This window comes from Festucalex cinctus, chromosome 4 (genome assembly GCF_051991245.1).
Source record: "Festucalex cinctus isolate MCC-2025b chromosome 4, RoL_Fcin_1.0, whole genome shotgun sequence".
NCBI classification, from domain to species: domain Eukaryota; kingdom Metazoa; phylum Chordata; class Actinopteri; order Syngnathiformes; family Syngnathidae; genus Festucalex; species Festucalex cinctus.
This window is the reverse complement of record NC_135414.1, coordinates 8,606,607-8,621,323: the sequence shown is the minus strand read 5'-3', so window position 1 is coordinate 8,621,323 and position 14,717 is coordinate 8,606,607. Positions and strand designations below refer to the sequence as shown.

At 38.0% G+C, this 14,717-nt stretch overlaps 1 protein-coding gene across 1 annotated transcript; it reads right to left on the bottom strand.

Moving 5' to 3' along the window:
- Positions 1 to 1,200: 1,200 nt before the first annotated feature.
- Positions 1,201 to 11,264, bottom strand: gatm (glycine amidinotransferase (L-arginine:glycine amidinotransferase)). Its single transcript, XM_077519241.1, has 9 exons — positions 11,077 to 11,264; positions 7,231 to 7,449; positions 6,796 to 6,991; positions 5,212 to 5,402; positions 4,989 to 5,126; positions 4,065 to 4,229; positions 3,305 to 3,368; positions 2,975 to 3,091; positions 1,201 to 2,886 (listed from the first exon to the last, which is right to left on the bottom strand). Exons 1-9 carry the CDS (start codon positions 11,143 to 11,145, stop codon positions 2,774 to 2,776), a joined length of 1,272 nt encoding a protein of 423 aa, XP_077375367.1. The 5' UTR covers positions 11,146 to 11,264; the 3' UTR covers positions 1,201 to 2,773.
- Positions 11,265 to 14,717: the final 3,453 nt, after the last annotated feature.

The window sequence follows — 14,717 nt, the reverse complement described above, 5'->3', positions numbered from 1 at the left end:
AACTGAAGATATTCACACATGTATTGACAATTGTTACATAACTGTGTGTTGAATGTCTACTATTGAATTAAACATATTGTCTTCTATTTCTTAAAATAGAAAACAATATGTTGAATTTAATCGTATACAGTCAACACACAGTTATGTAACTTGTGGGGTGCCCCAGGGCTCAATTCTGGGGCCAGTACTTTTTTTTATTTATGTGAATGATATTACAACTATTCCCAAATTATTAAAATGCATTCTATTTGCTTTATTTTATATTGGGAAAAATATATATAATGTATTGCATGTAATAGAGAAAGAGTTTCAGAAAATTATGAAGTGGCTTAATGCCAATAGACTGTCTATAAACATCAGTAAAACCAGATGTATTATTTTTAGCTGTAGAAATATTGATGTTGAAGCAGCACTGACTGTGCAAGGTACAGCAATAGAAAGGACTAATGAAATACAATTTTTAGGTATTATTATTGATGAATACTTAACATGGAAATCACATATAGAATATGTCGAATCTAAGGTATCATAAAATATAGCAGTTGTACACAAGGCTAAAGAATCATTGAACAAGAATGCTTTGTTATTGTTATATAATTCACTGTTTGTTCCATACCTGACCTATTGCATTGAAGTGTGGGGGTGTGCCTGCAAAACCTACACTGATTCCATCTTTCTTTTACAGAAATGTGCAATTCGTGTCGTTTGCGTATACAGAGACCACACTAATCAATTATTTATACAACTAAAAACTTTAAAAATTTAATGAATTGATGGAGTTTAACCGCCTCAAAATAATGTTTAAAGCACATCATGATTTTTTTTTTTTTAACTTCTTTTATCCCTTTTCATTTCCGTTCTTTTAATGGAATGAAATAATATTGAATTGACAACATTTAACCACATTTTCAGCCAAAGGATTTGTAGAGATTTAAACACAAAGGAAAGACATAAAAAGTAGCTTTGTGAAATTACACAAAAATTGATTTTTAAATAATGCTTAAAAAATATTAATTAAACAGATAGCAAAAAAAAAGCATTGTTTTATCTGGAGTTAAAAACATTTCTACTTGGGGCTGACATTGACTTCTGCTGACAACCATTAAGGTATGTCAGCTCACCTGCAACCCTTGTGATGACAAGCACTGTCAAAAATGGATGAAAAACTGACCACATTTGACACATCAGGCACTCACAAAATTGCCACTCACATTTTTTTATTTAATTTATTAATGTTGCACAATACAAAAACAGCACTTGCTTTCCTCATTACTGCCCTCCAGTCGCAGCAGACATTAGGAGGTAAACACACACACACACACACGCAAACACTTTTACTGTATCCTTCTTTGAATGCAACACAATTATTAAACAAACACTTTTTTTTCTTCAATCTGTTGGCATTTCTGCTGTGCGAACAAAAACAGCCAAGTGGTTCAGTGAGAATGACTTGCAGCATATGACCGGCCCAGTTTTGCAACACGAGAGAACAGCAGAGGCAAAAGGTATACAAAATCTGATATGGACTGTAAATATATAAAAACACGAATTGGTGGGAAGTCCAAATAAAGAGAAAAATGACAAATATAAATAGAACTTTGTCCAATCAATTCAAATCTTTACAAAATTATGTTCCAGTGAAAACAAATCCATCATATTTAATGACCTACATAACAACTTTAACACATTCCTTTAAATATAAAAAAAATACTTTGGAAAATAACAGAAGTGTTGTTTCTGAGTATTCAAAAGGAGGTAGCTCACTTCCTCCTGTGCCCTAGTTTGATGACATTCTCATACCAAACTGTACCTTGTCCTCGCGATGACTTGAAGATGTCGAAGCCAGAAACAATAGCCAGGCCAGAAATGCAGTTAATATTGAGATATATGTTGAAGGAATATATGGAGATATATGTTGATGGTGCTATTGACGCCTAGTGGACAATTTATTAGGTACACTTGAACAGTGCACTGCAATCACTCTGCCACAATTTCTAATGTTGCAATGCCTTCTATGAACACCACAGAAAACGACATTAGGAAAATTATCTTTCTAAAAACACCGCTGACGTTTTATAGGCAGAATTTATAGCAGAGCCGTTGCAAAAGATTACAAAATGTAGCTAATAAAGTGGCTGGTGAGTGGACAGTGAACTCCCGCTATTCGTGAGTAATACAAAAAAAGTTTGTAATTGCCAATAGATACCACAAGATGGCAGAAAAGCACTTTGTTTCTATTAGACATGGCTATGGTCTGACGAAACGAAGCTCCTCCCCCTCAGTTCAACAATATTGCATGACTTTTTTTTTCTTTTTTTTTTTAAAGTAAATAAGTCAACGATACGTTCCCGAAAAACTCAACCCAACAATTTTCGAATTTGTGAATGCCGAACTGTGAATAAATGGGGGTTCACTGTACAGTATATCGAAACAAAGCTGTTTGCAAAGGCACGGTAATGCACAGCGATGTCAAATCAAAACAATACATTCATATTCATTCAGGACATCAAGACCCAATCCAGAGCAAGATTTTGGTGCTGACCGTTAAGACTCATTAATGGATTTGTGTATTTGTTAAAGAACATAAGGTTCACTATTTTGACGCTCACACGTAACTGACTTGCAAATAAAAGCTATACAGCCCCCATGTTAGTCTTAGTGTTAAACTTAGAGACACAAGGTATTAATTCCAAAATCCGCAACTGAATTAAAATTCCAAATGGAGGGCTCTAATCTTTTAAAGCTCAATAAAAACTGCCCATTTCTGGCAAGGCTAGTGGAAGTAGGACTGCAATGTACCACGGCGGCGGACGTCAGTAGTCCAGCAGTGGAAGCCGCCACCCAGCGAGTTGGCATGGCGAATGTTCACCTTTATGGTCTTTATACCTACATCACGACAAAAAAAAAAAACACACACACACAATTTAGGCATAACACCACTCAAACGGATCTTCAATATATCAGTTACACTCACCGAGGTCCTCGAACATTTTCTGAATGGTGGATTCATTGGCTTCAACCATGACGCGCTTCTCATCCAGCATCAGAACATTCATGGACAACCATTTGGAGGACATCCAAAGAGGGTGATCTACACAAATATACAAGAAAAGCGTGAAATATCAATAGATATGAAAATCTGTCATAAATTCAAAATGTTTTTGTTAAACTGCCTGTCTGGCACTGTCAACCCAGTTTTAAACAATACCCTTGTTCATTAATAATAACAAAAACAAGTTGAATGGAAAATCTCAGCTTTTTGGGGTGAAATGGGAAAATTCATTCAATTCCAGTCAGTACCCACCATCTGGAATAAGAGGTGTTGGAGGTTTTACAATAGTCCAGCCTGCCTTCTTGAACATGTCAATCTGAAAAGATAATAATAATAATAATACAATACTCAGACACCAGCTGTCATAAGATTTAATATGTTTAAGAAAAAGAAAAAACTATATATATATATATATATATATATATATATATATATATATATATATATATATATATATATATATATATATATATATATATATATATATATATATATATATATATACACATATATATATATATATATATATATATATATATATACACATATATATATATATATATATATATATATATATAGTGAGTAAAGGTATCTTCAGAGAGTGCAGGAGTGAATTGTATCAGTCAGTTCCTCTCTTCTCTCCTCGTGAGCCCTGAACTGAGTGTCTTCTCTCCTTTTTGTGCTGTGTTTAATAGATGTCAAACAGGTAACCCTGACAATCAGCCTCTAATGACCGTTTTACAATCAGGAACTCGAAATTAGAAATTAGAGGCAAACAAAATGCCATTAATTTCATGCAGTTTTTTAAGGGTACATACTATATTGGGATTTATAGGTCTTTCTTTAAAAATTATCTGTCATTTTAGGGGGGGGTATTTACTAGTGGTATCGGTGATTACTGAAGAGTTGTGTATCGGTATTGGTCTGGAAAAAAAGTGGTTTCAAACATCCCTACTAGAAATTCCTTCAGCAGGTTTCCCTGTCTTACACATATAGGAAATTTCAGTCTTACCTGGCGACATGGCCGATCAGGGTTTGACAGCACAAGTCCTGGTCCGATGATGTTGAAAGTGGCGTCAATGTGCATGGGGTTGGGATCTTTGAATGAGATGATGTGGATATTGTAATCTGGGGCCAGGTGACGGCGCATCCACTCGATTCCCATGTAGTTTGTAACCTTTGGGACACAGACATTCACCTGGGTGGGTTTGCTGTGATATGGTTGCTTGTTAGTTGACTGAAGTCCCCAATTTTAAGACTTGGGACTTGCTTGACAAAAACCTGATTAGACTTGACTTGAGTTAGGCTTGAACCAAATAACTTGACAAGTCTTGCCTGTTTGTATTTGTGCCATTAGTTGTGTTTTTAGAAGCCAACAAAGACCAGTAAGCAAAGCAAACTCTAAGTCGTGCAACTGCAAGTACAGATATTAACTTGGGAGAACTTGTGACAAAGCAAGATTGTATGACTACTTTGTTTATGTGCAATAAATAACAGAGGATAAAGTATATATTCCTGTTTACAGTATGTGTTGCTAACTTGAATTAGCACATCCACAGCGTTTTGCCTTCTGTATTAGCATTAAGTCAGTGTACTTTGTAAGTCATGGGACTTGACACAACCTGCAATTGTTTTTGTTTTTGGTTTAAACTTGAACTAGGAATGAAAATAAATGGGTTAAGCAAGCAGTGAAGATTTGTTAAGTATCTGCTGTTTATTGTGATGTTCGCCGCCACTATTTGACATTTGTGCTAATTTATCTTAAGTCGTGGTTCCACTGTAATACAGTCTGAGGCTAAAGCTTAACAGTAACAAACTACGCAACGTTTTCAATCTATTCTTTCGATCTGTGTGTTGCAGGTCCAAATTGGAAAGACCTTAAAAGACTCCCAGTAAAAGCTGTATATGAATAACTCGAGTCGCCTACTGACTGTACCTGACTTCTCTGGACAAAAAGGTCCTTTCCAGCACGAATGAAATCAGCGGCGTCAAAGCAGGGCTCGTGCTCTGTGGTCACAAATTTGCCCTGAGCGGCCAGTTTGTGTCTGTCTTCCACTGTGCGGATGGGGTAGTCCTAAAAGAATTCACAACGAACCCAGTGTTATTTACAGTAAATAGACGAGAAGGAAACAGCACGGGCCACCACCATTAGGCGTCACCTGATCGTACAGCTCATCGGCCATAGTGGGCTTGGGAGCAGTGGTCCATTTAGCACCTTTTCTGAAGTATTCCTTGATTAAAGGTCGGTATGCTCGGTACTCGAAGAAGCGAGCCCGCCACGCCATTGGAGCCTCGATGATCTCATTTCCCACCACCATGAGGATATCTCGGGGCATGGCTGCATACATGCCTACAAAACAATATGCCATCCTTGACATCTTTTCTCAGGAAATCTCCACCACACTATTTTGTTTGAAACTGTAAATTTGAAAGAAGGGAACATGAAAGCAAGAAACTGGAAGTATTTCATCCTATATAGCTCAGTCTTGTTTTTGCTAATGATTATTAATTAAATGACGAATCCTCTTCACTCATGCTTTTTATGCCTACAGATAGGATTAGATAGATAGATAGATAGATAGATAGATAGATAGATAGATAGATAGATAGGGCTCTGTCTCTATGATCTGATTAATATGAGATCTGATCTAATCTTAGCAATGACGTGATAATGTATCACAGTTTAATTTCAGAACTGAAATGCCTTGTGTTACATGTTACATTTAGTAATTGAAACGTGTGGCAATATTGCAGATGCAGAGTGGAAAAAACGGTTTGCCATGTTAAAGAAATGTTTGTGTTTTGTGCTTTTGAACAGTATTTGATAAAATTTTCATCACAACTGCATGATGTAATGGCATCATCAAGTATCGGTATTCTGTATGTGCAATTACTGAAATGTAAGTCCTTTGAATCATACTCAGTCTGAAAAAAAGCGGTACTGCTGTATCCATATTTTTTATGTATTTTATTTTCCTCATATATGCGCAATTTCAAATATTTTGGGGATCGTCAGTGTACTGGGAGAATTCCAGTCACAACGCAGCAGACACGTCCACATCAAAATTTAGCAGTAATAAATTTAATACTAATGCATATATTTGTGGAGAATGGGGTCAAGTTGTATTTTACAATTTTAAAAATGTGCAGAATTTCACAAGTTACTTCGTGTTAAAGATTAGATAGCTCTTAATATGAAAAGAAAAATGCACAGCTGTCACCAACGTCTTACAAATGTTATTATGCCAACTAGTGGCAGAAAAATGACCTCAACACAAATCAACTCAATATCACACTCTTTTTTTTACAGTACAGTATAACTAAATTTTCTGAATTATTATGAAATTACTGTATCAATGACCAAAATATGCAGGCATATTTCTGTTAGTTTAACATTTTTTCCCACTTTTATGATTTAACAAGAGCATGAAAGCTTTCATTGTACATTTTATTGTACATTTAGAACAGATATAAAATTTGTGATTAATCATGAGTTAACTATTGAAGTCATGCGATTAATTCTGATTAAAATTTGAACTTGCCTGACACGCCTAATGTAGAATAATACATTTTAGATCTGACTTTTTTTTTTTTTTTTTACCTTACCTCAACTTTATAGAGTACTTAAAACAACAATCACAAATGAGTCAAAGCACTGTACATAAATAAAAAGCAATAAAGCAACAATTAAAAACCCTAAAACAATAACATCAATAAGAAACCTGATGATTGAGCAGCAATACCTGATGATTGGAAGTCCGGAGTTTTGTATTCCAGGGACCAGTCAATCGGCTCTGGCCTCCTCACAACAACGCCCTCGTGATGGAGAATGTTGCACATTTCTTCAATCTCAGAAACAGCTTTTTTTAAGTGGTCCGCAGGAAAAGGTTGGCCCCCGTACTTTTGATAGAAGGACCAGTACTTCTCATATGTGTTTGCCTAACAGGACATTTCAAGGAAAGAAAACGAATCAGTCGTATTTTGACCGCAAACTGTTCACAAAAGTGATTACCAAAGGGTCCAAAGTGATATTTTTTTTTCATGGGGTCCTAAATACCAGGCCGCGTCCTGGCTCAACATGTCACAACACAACACAAGAGCTGTGTCAAGAATTATGCCTTCACAATTTGCAATTTCACAGGTTTTTACTAATTTTACTAACAACAAAACCTCCTTACTTTCACTTCCACAGTGAAGGGAGGCACACGGGCATTTTCAGCACGGCCCACAATGACCTCCTCAAGAGGGTCCCATTCATTGTAGCTGCTAACAGGACACTCCTGCTGTGCAGGCTCAGTAACATGGTCGTCTTCAACCGTCGGCTGTGTTTGGACAGTTGCGGCAATGGAGGTGCTCTGGAAGGCCCTCCGCACCCAACCCGTCGCTGCACGGCCCACCTGAGGAGTGGGGGATATCGTGGATCATGTTAAAATGAGGTGAAAGCACCAGTTATTTACTTTCCATATTGTGTATAGCCCCAAGAATATTGTGATAAGAAGTGGAAAATTACTTGGAATAAAGTTATGCTTGAAACTTGAAACTTATGAGCACAACTGTAAAAGTTAAAGGTCATTTAATGGCACAAAAAATTCACATGTACATCTCTCATGTCAACTTCAACCTCTGAAACTATCAAAACAATTACCACAGTTAAGCCTTTTCTCACCTTACTCATAAGTTTACATACCCCTATAGATATGTAAACACAATCATAAGGAGCGACATGTCCCATTGACAATTTACACCAAGTATGCTACCATCTCAAAAAATATTTTAAAACAAATAGTATAAATATATATATATATATATATATATATATATATATATATATATATATATTAAGGGTGTCACGATTTCGATTTTTTATCGAAATCGATCGAAATTACGTCACGATTTCGAGCATCGAAATAGAAGAGAGGACACACGATTCTATGCCGCCCCCCCCTTCTCCTGCAGTCATGATGGCAAGCGCGGACAGACACAGCAATGGTGCTTCAAGCCGCTCCCGCTTCTCTCGTCACCAGTTTGGAAACATTTTGCGTTCCCGGTGAGTTATGTCGACAACGTTCACGTTGTCGATAAAAAGACCACAGTTGCAAGATATGCTATGTGCGCGTACTGTACTCGGCCACGGTGTTACGCCCGGCTCGTCAAGGGGAAGGGAAGTAACACAATAACAGAAAATATAGAGTAGATAAACACGGGTCGACTTTAACATCTGAGTAGTTTTACTTGAAATTTCAGGCAGGGGTTTGACAAGGGAGTGAAAGTGGAAGGTGAACAAATAATAACCGCATTTGACAGAACTGACAGAACGGAGGAGAAACAACAATAACCAATAGGGGTATAATACACGGATACACAATAGCGTCGCGCTGGCACAGTCGTCCAATCGGAGTGTCGCGCTGGCACAGTCGTCCAATCGGAGTGTCGCGCTGGCACAGTCCTCCAATCAGAGTGTCGCGCTGGCGCATTCAAACTGAAGTACCATTATACGGGCACCAGCCGACACAAACACACACATACATACTAGGGGAGCGGAGCCGGCGGCGAAAACAAGTGGGAAAACAACGGTCCAACCAACTATTTCATCCTCATTTACAGTGAAACTTCCACACACTTCAGCTCGCGCGAAACGCCAGATCCATAGGTCTATTTATAGCAGCAGACCTGCAGCCTTGGAAAACGCTGGATTCAAACATTTAATTAGTGTACTTGAACCACGCTACAGTATGCCCAGCAACTGTAAATGTTGGGATATAGTTTGTTCAGGCTGTATTTGTTCCATGACTTTGGATACAATATATTTTTTGTTGTTGTTGCACATTGCACATTATTTTAAGAGGAACGCACAGCACACTGTTGTAACCAAAAACAGTCAATAGATGGCAGGCACCCACTGTGACTTTTTGTTTTTGTTTTTTTATTTTTTATTTTACACTTCAGTAAGAACAAGACGGTTAACTTTATATTGTAAATAAATTCTTTGAATTTGATCATTCCTGCCTAATGTCAATTATCATATATTACATAAATTTACACAAAAATAATATGGAAATTGCATCACCTATATGTAGCCGATCTTTTGAAATAAGATTTACTGTACAATGAATAGAACCAATGATCATAGACTAGCCTTAGCCTACAGAAGCATATGCCTCTGTGTTATAAAGTGGGGGAGCGGAAAAAAAAAAAAAAAAAAAATCGAAAAAAAAATCGAATCGTGACCCCAAAATCGAAATTTAAATCGAATCGTGGAGTTGGCGAATCGTGACACCCCTAATATATATATATATATCTTTTTTTAATTCACATTTTTTCATGTGTTGAGAGACACACAAAAGTCATATCCTTGCCCGGTCTCAAACGAGTTGGCCAAACAAGCTTTTCCTGGAATTAAGTCACAAATTACCCACAGCTTTACTATTTAAACCTCACATAGCCAATATCATCTATTAAAAAATACCCCCCACGGTTGATGTCACATATAATCACTGGATTTAAATTTGAGTTGGCTTCCACACCTTTGCATATGAAAGATCCATAAGATAGAAACGACCAATGCAAAATATATTACATTGAAATGTATTTATTTAGTCTCTCTCTTTTTTATTATTATTTTTCCTGATATTGGAGAAATCCAAAGTAATTAAAAATAATCATTACATTATTTTAATATTATGATACGTGGATTATGTTCAAATTACATTTTTAACAAGTAGTAAGTGTATTGGAAAATACATTTTTAAAGTAACCCTCCCAACCCTGCATGTAACATCATAAATTTTCCCAACATAGGATTTTTAAGAAACAGCTCAATCAGTCAATATAATTGTGTCTTACAAGTTTGTGTTTTAATTGTGTTACACAAACTTTAGATTGGCTATCAAATAATTGATACAAAGCCATTTGAGTACTTAGTGTACATCAAGAATATTGAATAAATGAACAGCTTTATGTGCCCTACACTTCATGCTAGTAATACCACTGGTGGCATTGCAACATGTAACAAGTTGACATAGTGCTTCACTAGTTGTATACGAACAAATGTGCACAATTTTGCCTCTCAGTTGTCAATTAGCTGACTAGTGTGCACAGTACAGACACAGAAGTGAAAAACATTCAAATACAGTGTTCCCTCGTTTTCCGCTGGGGTTAGGTTCCAAAAAATACCCGCAATAAATGAAATCCGCGAAGTAGTTAACTTTATGTTTTACAATTCTTATAAATGTTTTAAGGCTCTAAAATCCCCTACCACTCAATTTAGACACTTTTCTCATTGAGGCATTTACATGTTCTCACATTTCTCTCTTGTTCAAACATTGATAATGTTCAAAACTTCATAGATTTTATAAAATGGGTATATTACTGCAAAAAAATATGCAAAATTGCACTGAAAAAAAAATCCGCGATACAGCGAGACCGCAAAAAGTGAACCGCGTTATAGCGAGGGAAGACTGTATAGCCTAATTGGTCTTATACTATAGTGTGCCCTAGTCTTTCTATTCGTGCGTTATTTTACTGATGATATCAAGTTCAAATAGTTATAAAGCCAGCAACTGTATTTAAAAGTTAAATACAATTTAACAAATGTACAGTACTTTTTTTTTAATGAAGAAACTGCAACATTTTATCCAGTGTTTCTTTTGTGTATCACTAAAGGAAGCCACACTGTGAATCACTGCGCCAGTGAAACTAAAGTCGACAGGATTTATATCAGCCTATTCTCGGCTTTTCATAATGACCCTTGGCTATCAATGCAAAGAAAGGTTGGTCCCATGCCAAAGTACACGTGTTAAAGTGTCCTTATCTACATTCAGATAGACGCAATACAGTCTTGCTGGCTCAGAAGCAGCTCCGGTGTCAAAGAGTTTGAGAGCTCCTCTGTGCACCACAGCTGTCGTGTCACTCAGGAGCGCGCACCCAAACGCACACATTCAATGAAATTTCGCTGAAAGTAATGCACGTGTCTACCTTCAAATTAAAGTGGTCGTTTTTTTTTTTGAAAGAAACAAAATACAAACCATGGCTCCGATCAGATGGGCAGCCTCGGCCCCTCTGCTCCCTCCTCTCAGACACCTCACTCGCAGCATTATAGCCCAATGGTGATTGAGTGCGACTTCAAAGACGGCTCGCGGTCCTCCCTGGCTCCCTTTTTTAGAATGAAGACGCCCCGGCTCTCCGCGGGCTTTATAGCATCGCGTCTACGTGCCTGCAAAACCATTGGTCGGCTGCAGGTTGTGCGGCAACGTGACTTGAGGAAAGAAGCATTTCTGAAACACAATCCCTTACACCAGCAAATTCTTATCTACTGGCCTACTGGCGCTAAAGGTTTCCAAGGAGAGCGTCTGAAAATGTTGCAAGAATCGTTATTTGGACGGGAATAAACAGTCTCTTTGAAACAGCATGCTTTTCTCAAGCGGGAACAGGACCATGAATGGTAGCTTTGTAATTTGAGAATAACATCATTTTTTATTTTAACATTTTTACATTATGCTTCCCTCTACATTGTCAGAAAAAAATGTGTTAAATATGTAGGTACATATAAAATAAAGGTACATATAAAATACAGGTACATATAAAAATACATCTCCGTAGCCTTTAAATTTGTACCTAAGAGTACATATTTGCCTATAGCCTAGGCAGTGGTACCCAACCATCGGGCCGCGGACCGATAACGGGCCGAGGGCCACTTTGGACCGGGTGGGTCCCACAGTTAAAAGAATTAAAAAAAAATAAAAAAAACTTACTGTACTTCCGGTTAATTGATTAGCCGAGGCTTAAAAATTATTTTTTTTTGAAAAGCGACCGGATTTTCTTTGTTTACGACAGACTCTTGACGCATGCTTTATCTCAATCGCATTGTGCTGATGCTAATCGACAAGTTAGCAAAACGAGTAAAAAACGGATATATTTGGAAAGTTTTTTTGCAATGGAGAAAAAGCCCTGTGATGAGACTACACAGAAGCCTATGACCATGAAGAAAAAGAGAGGTGCATGGACTTACAGCTACAGGTGATTCCCACCAGACTTAGTAGTGGCTAACTGGAAAATGGTCGACAGCCTGTGCATGCTTTCCACATGTTGCTCCACTAGCTTGTTCTAATCAGTCAACAGGCTTTCAAATTGCCGCGGGAGTGACGTCACGCAGCCGACACGTTCGCCCGGCCCCGTTTGCGACACGCCACCCCCCGCTCTGCGATTGGCTGGAGGGGTGTAAACACTGTCTTTCCACTGAAATGTCCCGCTGTTTACAAAACAAACACAAAATGGCAAAATACAGGCTGGGGGGGTGGGGGTTTAGGACAAAATCACCACCAAAGGTTAACATAAATACAGATGTGTAGACTGAGAGAAAGTTCAAGTGTGTACATCCTGTATTTCAAAAGTGCATTTTCCTGAGTGAATCCGGCAGACTGCCCCTTTAAGGGGGGCCACTTGAAATGCATGGGTGGGCCCAATTATTAGGAATACCCTAAGGAGAGAATTAAATTGCCCCATATATTTGATTAAATTCACTTCGATTTTTAATTAATTAATTAACTTAGCTTTGACGTGGATCGATCCATTGAATGGCGCCCGGTGACAGTATTAACATAGATAGCATTTACAGTACATACACAAAGTATACGGCAAGACCATCGTAGAAAAACGCTTTATTTCCGTGATCGCAGACAACTTGCTGGACTACTTTCCTCTCGACCAAAACCGGACCAGAACTCATGTCACGGAACGCCGTCAGGAGTAAGTCAGTGCTGATCGCACACCACTGAAGGTTAGGATGAAATACAGATTCATGTCCAAAAATCCGAACTAACCCTTTAAGCCTGGGCTCTGGTGACGGGTCTGTCTCAACTACTTAGTCATTTATGAATGAAACATGTTGTAATTAGTAGATTAACACCAGCTGTTTACAAGGGGTACTCCTGCAAGCCTTTGGCCAGCGGCTGTGATGTCATATGCGCATTATCTATGTGAAGAAGGGTGGGAAAAAAAACTTTATTTTGATTGTTGTATGTATTACTGATATATAGAGGTGTGCAAAATTTCCGATTCTTAGATTATTCACGATTCGGCCGTGGAACAATCGAGAACGATTCACAAACGTCCAAATTCCGATTATATAAATATGCCAAGGGAAGCGAAACTAAAGTGAACCGGAGCGAAAAGTACGCGGAACTGAAACGCAGTAGCGCGCGCGGTCTTCGGGACGCTTTTGGGACGGACCGAGAGTACACATCCACAACTCACGCCTCGAGATTCAAAACAACAACAAGCATGGCTGAGCTGACCAACCCACCTCTTCGTGAGATCAGACCTGCTCCGAAAAGGCAAACAACTTGAGGCGGAAGTATCAGCTAGCTGGCTGCAGTGCGTCGGTTAGCGTTCTACAGGGCGCCGCGCAGTGATGCGAACGAACGAACAGAAAAGTAGTGGCTGGCGGTAATGGCGTCTGACTTTATTCAGAAAAGAGTATTGTGGTGGAAATGTATCACGCTTTTGAAAACAAATAGTTTTTAGAAGAAAAACGCTTTATTTCCGAGACCCCAGCCAGCTTGCTGGACTATTTTCCTCTCGTCCAACGCCGAAGTCAGTGCTGATTGCACACACGGGAGGTGAGGATCAAATTGAGATTCATGTTAAAAAAGCCGAACGATCCCATTAATGTTTACACGTTCATGTTTACACAAGTTAAAAAGCAGAAAAGCACTTGAGGTTTTTTTTTTTTGTACCTCTGAGAAACTTTAATGTTTACATGTTCATCTTTACACAACTTAAAAAGCAGGAAAGCACCTTTTTTTTTTTTTTAGGCATTTGTATTGAAGTAGTAGTTCACATTGTCTTTCATTTATACCTCAGTGCACTTTTGAGTGGATAAAAATAATATATTTTTGCTCAATGCTATGTTTTATTCTGTTGAAGACTGAATATACTTAAAAGCTGTTGTTACAGAATGAGGACTTGAGTATTTTATTTACTGTTTTGAACTGTTAACTTGATACTGAAATAGTAGTTTATTTAGGCCTGAGAGGACTTTTGTACTATTTTTGTAACTAATGTACGAAACATTAAAAGCACCAAAATACATTGTTTTTTTCTGCTGCCTGGGGGGGAAATCAATAATCGTTTTATAATCGAATCGTAGCCTCTGAATCGTAATCGCAATCGAATCGTGAGGTGCCCAAGATTCCCACCTCTACTGATATATGCATCTGTAAATTTGAATGTATGTATAACATCAGATTGTTTCATACAAAAATAAAGAAATATGTGCAATTTCATTTTTTGAATGAGAACTGTTGCCTGTTGGTTTAAAGTACAGAAGTTTCTCGGTCTAGATTACAACTCCTAGGGTTCTATTTTTGTAGACAGGCACACGTGCGCCTGGCGTAAAAACGGGTGCATCTCAGTTTTCGTGCCAGCAATTCTGGTCGAGTGTATTTGTGAATTTGGTACAGTAGAGGCGCTGCGCCTCTTCCACAGTCGTTCCAGCACACTGAGTTGCCAAACTCCGCCCCCTCCGGTGGATTTGGTTACAAAAGTAACCAAGCTGTTAGACTCACTAAAACCAGGTCTAACTAGTGGCACAGGTGGTGTAATGTGATTTTGGTGGATTTGATCGAGGTCAATCATAAATTTATAAATATGACAATAGCGTGGGTAA

Bases quoted from the DNA above. Each gene is read 5' to 3' on its own strand.
- gatm (XM_077519241.1), bottom strand. From the start codon at position 11,145: ATGCTGCGAGTGAGGTGTCTGAGAGGAGGGAGCAGAGGGGCCGAGGCT. The intron at 5,403-6,795 runs GTATTGCTGCTC...ATTGTTTTGTAG, and splicing joins TCCGGACTTCCAATCATCAG to GCATGTATGCAGCCATGCCC. The intron at 2,887-2,974 runs GTGAGTGTAACT...GTCGTGATGTAG, and splicing joins GAAAATGTTCGAGGACCTCG to GTATAAAGACCATAAAGGTG.